Below are 7408 nucleotides of genomic sequence, written 5' to 3'. Positions count from 1 at the left end.
GTTTTGAAGTTGTAGTTCACCCACATCCAGAGAGCACTGTGGATTCAAACAATGATGGATCTGGACCAAACTTGGCATGAATACTCAATATGCCCAAATGTGAACACTGGTGGAGTTGGAGGAAAATAGACCTTGCCATTTGGGAGTTGTAGTTGACGGGATTTCTAGTTCACCTACAATCAAAGACCATTCTGAACCAATTATAGAATTGAACCAAACTTCCCACACCGAACCCCCATGACCTGTGTTTTTTGATGGCCTTTGGCGACCCCTCTGACGCCCCTGGTTCTGACCCCCAGGTTGACAAACACTATTATATAAACAGATCTCACCATTTTTCTCCTTCTTCTCCTTCTACTCTCTTTTTAAAAGCAAATGATTTTACTTATGCTTTGACTACTATAGCCCTACATAGCTGGCCCTCCTGTGCCCAACCCAACCTACCAGGACGGTCTCCGTTTTCCATCCATCCTGTCCTTCAAGGATTTTGAGGGACTTCTGAAGAGCCTCCTCGCCTTGCTTAATGTAGGACATCTCCGTGTCACTGAAGGGGTTCTCTTCCAGCCTAGAACCTGTAACATTGGATTGGGCAAGGTTTGCAGGTTTAAATCTTTGCAAACAACTGTTTCCGTCTAGAGATTCCACCATCCAAACAAAGAAAAGGACGACAAATCCTGTTACTTACTCAGCAAAGAACTCCTTCTGCGAACCTGGTTGATCCACTTCGCGGGGCCAGGTTGCGAAAAGGCTAATTTGTTCAGCTCCTGCACGATGGTGACGGCTGCCCTTTTTTTCAAGCCTGAGAGGAGGAAATAATAAATACAGCAGAGATGAAAAGGGACCTGCGAAGAACTCTTCTTGGATCTATAAAAGCAAGGGATCAACAATGACCCTGTTATCAAGAGGGCTGTTTATGGCTAGCCTGGCTATTTATTTATCACTAGCCGTCCTGTGCCACACATTGCTGTGGCCCACATGGGGCTTCTGTGTGGGAGGTTTGGCCCATTTCTATCATTGGTGGGGTTCAGAATGCTCTGTGATTGTAGGTGAACTATAAATCCTAGCAACTACAACTCCCAAATGTCAAGATTCTATTTTCCCCAAATTCCACCAGTGTTCACATTTGGGCATATTGAGTATTTGTGTAGAGTTTGGTCCAGATCCATCATTGTTTGAGTCCACAGTGATCTCTAGATGTAGGTGAAATAGACCCTGACATTTCGGAGTTGCAGTTTCTGGGATTTACAGTTCACCTACAATCAAAGAGCATTCTGAACCCTACCAACGACAGAATTGGGGCAAACTTCCCACACAGAACCACCACACTAAAACAGTGGATGTGGCTCTTAATGAGACATGCTGCATTATCACGGGGTGTCTGTGCCCTACACCACTGGAGAAATTACACTGCTTAGCCGGTATTGCACCACCTGACATCCGCCGGGAAGTAGCAGCCAATAATGAAAGGACTAAGGCGGAGACATCTCCAGCTCATCCCCTGTTTGGGTATCAGCCAGCACGTCAACGACTTAAATCTAGAAATAGTTTTCTAAGATCTACAGAGACACTCGCTGGAACACCTCAGCAAGCGAGAGTCCAAAAGTGGCAGGCTCAAACCCAGAACCTCAACCCATGGCTGATACCAAATGAGAGACTCCCCCCTGGGCACACAGAAGACTTGGCGACCTGGAAGGCGCTGAACAGACTGCGCTCTGGCACCACGAGATGCAGAGCCAACCTTCAGAAATGGGGCCATAAAGTGGAATCCTCAACATGCGAGTGTGGAGGAGAGAAAACTACAGACCACCTGCTGCAATGCACCCTGAGCCCTGCCACATGCACAATGGAGGACCTCCTTGCAGCAACACCAGAAGCACTCCAAGTGGCCAGATACTGGTCAAAGGACATTTAATCAGCTACCATACTCACACATTTTGTAATTTGCTTGTTTGCTTTGTTCTGTTAGAAATGTAATATAATTTGACTGGTTGTTCTGACACGACAAATAAATAAACCACCATACTTAAGGCCATCGAGTCCAACTCCCTTCACCAGGGCAAGAAAACATAATCAAAGCCCTCCTGACGAAGAGCCCCCCAGCCATAAATATAGAGAGATATAATTCACACACACATAGATATATAGTATCCTAGATTTGAAAGGGACCCTTAAAGAAGGACAATGATATGTCGCATGTTCCAGAGAAGGCAAACCAGACAAACTCCACATCAACACTGACAAGGAATACTGTTTACCCACAAGCAGAAAGACATTATATATATTAGAAACCAACACTTTCTCATTACTTTATTTTACAGATCACCAGATGGGGCCACAGCAACGCCTGGCAGGGAACCGCTAGTAACTATATAACTTGGAAAGGTTTTCAAGTTTTTGGATGGCAGTGCGTGAACAATTTAAATAGTGCTTTCTTTATTTATTTATCGTGTCAGAAGTGAATGGAGGGTACAGTTACATCCAGATGGCTGCAAAGCCTGTGGATATTGATATGTTCCTGATACGATAAATAAACAACCCTGGACCATGCTCTGACTTACAAGAAGCACTCCTTGAATATCAAATAAAAAGTGGGTGCTAGAAATAACATCGTACAAAAGCTGAGTGGCACAACCTAGGGATCACAACCAGATACAGTGAAGACATCTGCCCGTGCACTGTGCTACTCTGCTGCTGAATACACATTCCCAGTGTGGAATACATCTCACCATGTTAAAACACTGGATGTGGCTCTTAATGGGACATGCCGCAAAATCACAGGTGGGAGAAAGAACTCTTGTCTATTCCCCCAAGCAGGAAGCAGCCAAGCTTTGAAGCTGCAAGACAATTCAGTGCTAATCAAGGTGGCCAATTGCAACATTCATACTTAAAGACAAGAGTTCTTTCTCCCACACTGGACATCCCACAGATATATAAACCTCACTTGCCTAGTTTCCAGCAGACCTCACAACCTTTGAGGATGCCTGCCATAGATGTGGGTGAAACGTCAGGAGAGAATGCTTCTGGAACATGGCTATACAGCCTGAAAAACTCACAGCAGGCCATGAAAGCCTTTGACAACACATTTAAAATATTTTATATATATAAACATGTGATTAAATTCAGATAAAATGGTAGTGTTTTTGTAAATACACATTTAGAAAGAGTAATATAACCCATACGATGCTATCCTGTTAATAGCCTGCTTGAATAGGAATGTCATTGACCGTTTGCCCAGATAGATTGCATTTTACATAATTACATCATGCAGTCATAATAAATAACTGGGTGATAGTTATACTGAGGACAGGATCTCTGTCTGTGTGTGACCCATTCTATCTCTAAATGAGCCCACTGCTCTTTGGACAGATAGAAAACACTCTCCGGTTATCTTTGCCAAAGTCATATTCAAGGCAGAAGATGAGAGTTGTAATCCAACCCATTACAGGAGCACCAGGTTATGGAAGGATAGCTAAGGCCTCTTCTACATTGTTACATCCCGAATAGACTACTGCAACGCACTCTGCGTGGGGTTGCCCTTGAAGACTGTTCGGAAACTTCAACTGGTCCAGCGAGCGGCAGCCAGATTACTCACCGGAGCGTCATACAGGGAGCACACCACCCCCCTGCTGTGTCAGCTCCACTGGCTGCCGGTTCAGTTCAGAGCACAATTCAAGGTGCTGGTTTTGACCTACAAAACCCTATACGGTTCCGGTCCAGTGTATCTGTCCGAACGTACAGTAGAAGTAACCGAAATAAATAAATACATTGTCATATAAAATCCAGATTATCTGCTTCGAACTGGGTTATATGGCAGTATAGACTCATATAATCCAGTTCAAAACACATAATGTGGATTATTTGCTTTGATGATCTGGATTATATGAAGCGATGCTCCTACACCATCAACTTCGCTGCACTGGCCACAATGAATGTCCGATCACCGTCTCCCAAAGCAGTCAGTATACTCCCAACTCAACCCTATACTCCCAACTCAAGTACGAGAAATGTAATGTTGCTGGACAGAAAAAGAGATCTAAATATGGGCTTTTTTTTTTTTTTTTGTCGTGTCAGGAGAGACTTGAGAAACTGCAAGTCACTTCTGGTGTGAGAGAATTGGCCATCTGCAAGGATGTTGCCCAGGGGACGCCTGGATGATTTGATGTTTTATCATCCTTGTGGGAGGCTTCTCTCATGCTCCCGCATGATGAGCTGGAGCTGATAGAGGGAGCTCATCTGCCTCTCCCCGGATTCGAACCTGCGACCTGTCGGTCTTCAGTCCTGCCGGCACAGGGGTTTAACCCACTGCGCCACTGGGAGCTCCTTAAAGATGGGCTTAAAGCTAATCTTACAAATTGTGGCATTTACTACTGGGAAATCCTAGCCCTTGAGCTCTAACTGGAGGTCAGCTGTGACCAGCAGTGCTGCGGAATTTGAAAAGGCATGAATGGAGGGCAAAAAGGGAGAAATGTACCAAGAGGAAGGTGCATCAAGCCAACCCTGACCAGGACCATCTTCCATCTGGAAAGTGTCCTCACTGCGGGAGAACATGTGGATCAAGAATAGGGCTCCACAGCCACCTACGCATCCACTGCCAAGACACTCCACTTGGAGGACCATCATGCTAGAAGCTTAAGATCGTCTGGGGAGTCTCTGCTCTCGGTCCCATCTCCTTTGCAGATGCGATTGGCGGGAACGAGAGACAGGGCCTTCTCAGTGGTGGCCCCTCAGCTATGGAACGCCGGCAGGAATGAGATACAGGACCTTCTCAGTGGTGGCACCTTGGCTATGGAATGCCCTCCCTAGGGATATCAGATTGGCACCCTCCCTCTTAACATTTCGAAAAAAGAGTTAAAACCTGGCTCTTTGAGCAAGCATTTGCAAATGCGGTGTAACAGACTAATCTAGATCTACGGAACAATTGGACAATGCGACGGGAAAACGATTTTAGTAATGAGACACTCTTATATGGGCTATATTATATGTTAATGTTTCTAATTATATTTTATGTAGTTGGTGGCACTGATTGCCGATTGTAAACCACCTCGAGTTGCCTTTGGGCTGAGAGAGGCGGTATATAAATATGGTAAATAAATAAATATGGTAAATAAATAAATATGGTAAATAAATAAATAAATGCTCGAGCTACGAGGGATCGCCTAAAGTAAAGTAAGTAGGTTCTAAAGCACTTACAACACTAAAATGCTGCTGGTGAAAATTAGTGGGTGCTGGAGCTTTGCTTCGACAGTGTTGCTAAAGTCTGGTGGTGAACATTTCAGAACTCTAACTTTCAAAATTTAATTACTACTTCATTCTTGATTATTTTTATGACAAAACCAATTAGGAACTGCCATTTATAATGAAATATTTTCATTCACTGGACCAAATTTGGCACAAATACCCAATATGCCCAAATTTGAATACTGGTGGGGTTGGGGGGGGGGGATTGAATTTGTCATTTGCGAGTTGTTGTTGCTGGGATTTATAGTTCACCTACAATCAAAGAGCATTCTGAACTCCATCAACAATGGAATTGAACCAAACTTGGCACACAGAACTCCTATGTACAGCAGCAAATACTGGAAGGGTTTGGTGGGCATTGACCTTGAGTTTTGGAGTTGTAGTTCACCTACATCCAGAGAGCACTGTGGACTCAAACAATGATGGATCATCTGGACCAAACTTGGCATGAATACTCAATATGCCCGAATGTGAACACTGGTGGAGTTTGGGGAAAATAGACCTTGACATTTGGGAGTTGTAGTTGCTGGGATTTATAGTTCACCTGCAATCAAAGAGCATTCTGAACTCCACCAATGATGGAATTGAACCAAACTTGGCACACAGAACTTCCGTGACCAACAGCTGGAATGTGTCCAGGAGGACAACTAAAACGATCAAGGGTCTGGAGAACAAGCCCAATGAGGAGCGGCTTAAGGAGCTGGGCATGTTTAGCCTGAAGAAGAGAAGGCTGAGAGGAGATATGATAGCCATGTATAAATATGTGAGGGGAAGCCACAGGGAGGAGGGAGCAAGCTTGTTTACTGCTTCCTTGGAGACTAGGACACGAAACAATGGCTTCAAACCAAAAAAAAAAGGAGATTCCATTTGAACATGAGGAAGAATTTCCTGACTGTGAGAGCCATTCAGCAGTGGAACTTTCTGCCCTGGAGTGTGGTGGAAGCTTTTAAACAGAGGCTGGATGGTCATCTGTCAGGGGTGATTTGAATGCAATATTCCTGCTCCTTGGCAGGGGGTTGGAGGGATGGCTTATAAGGTCTCTTCCAACTCTTTGATTCTATGATTCTATGAACAGAAAATACTGGAAGTGTTTGGTGGGCATTGACCTTGAGCTTTGGAATTGTAGTTCACCTACATCCAGAGAGCACTGTGGACTCAAACAATGATGGATCTGAACCAAACTAGGCATGAATACTCAATATGTCCAAATCTGAACACTGGTGGAGTTTGGGGGAAATAGACCTTGACATTTGGGAGTTGCAATTGCTGGGATTTATAGTTCACCTACAATCGAAGAGCATTTTGAAACCCCCCAACAATAGAATTGGGACATACTTCCCACATAGAATTCCCATGATGAACACAAAATACTGGAGGGATTTGGGATGAATTGACAGTGATTTAGGGGAGATGTAGTTCACCTACATCTAGAGAGCACTGTGAACCCAAACAGTTATGCCAAAGGGATTCCTAAGACCATCAGAAATATGTGTTTTCTGATGGTCTTCGTCGACCCCTCTGAAACCCTCTCACGACCCCCCCCCCCAGGGGTCCCAACCCCTAGGTTGAGAAACACTGATCCAGAGCGATGGGTACAATAAGAGTGCCCAAAGCAGGTTCATCCTTACCTGTCATGTTGTGCAGGTGTCTGTAGGAGATGCCGGCGCACAGCTTGAAAGTAGCTGGCAGCATCTTCACACCGGTCTTTTTGAAGCTGTCAGGGATCCTTGGGCTTGACTCTCTCTCTGAGCCTCTCGCTTGTGCAGTGAAGGCAGAGGCTGATATCCTTCGGCGGCCTTAAATACACCAGATGAAGGATGCTGGTTTGTCAGCAGAGAGATAAGAAAAGGCATCATTTATGGCTGACGTCAAGGCCAAACCTCATGAGCTGGGAGGAGGCGAAATGGGGGAGGCGTGCATCGCAGAAGGGGAAGCCCCAGGAGAGAGAAAGTCTTGGGTCACAGCAGCACCACAATTAGAACACTGCCTGTTGTTTTCCAAACAGCTCCATGATGATAAGCAAGTCCAATAGTGGGATGCTTACCCTTCGTGTCTTACTAGCAGACTGCTTTGTTAAACTATAGTCAACTTTCAACATTTCCTGGGGTTAGGGGCACAGAACTCCTACAAAAGTGGGGAAACTATTTGAATCTGTAGGAATCTGTAGGAC

At 44.9% G+C, this 7408-nt stretch overlaps 1 protein-coding gene across 1 annotated transcript in view; it reads right to left on the bottom strand.

Annotated features, from left to right (window-relative positions):
- The window catches only part of STAR (steroidogenic acute regulatory protein), an 18299-nt gene extending 11206 nt beyond the window's left edge, over positions 1-7093 (bottom strand). The window contains exons 1-3 of the mRNA XM_060787639.2: positions 6867-7093; positions 686-799; positions 445-572 (exon numbers count right to left, since the gene is read on the bottom strand). Of these exons, the coding sequence (XP_060643622.2) occupies positions 445-572; positions 686-799; positions 6867-6930 (306 nt within the window). The 5' untranslated portion in view covers positions 6931-7093. The remainder of the gene's footprint in view (positions 1-444; positions 573-685; positions 800-6866) is intronic.
- Between the last annotated feature and the right edge of the window lie 315 nt (positions 7094-7408).

This window comes from Anolis sagrei, chromosome 7 (assembly GCF_037176765.1).
Source record: "Anolis sagrei isolate rAnoSag1 chromosome 7, rAnoSag1.mat, whole genome shotgun sequence".
Taxonomy (NCBI): Eukaryota; Metazoa; Chordata; class Lepidosauria; order Squamata; family Dactyloidae; genus Anolis; species Anolis sagrei.
Note: the sequence above shows the minus strand (reverse complement) of the source record. Positions and strands in the feature narration are given on the sequence as shown.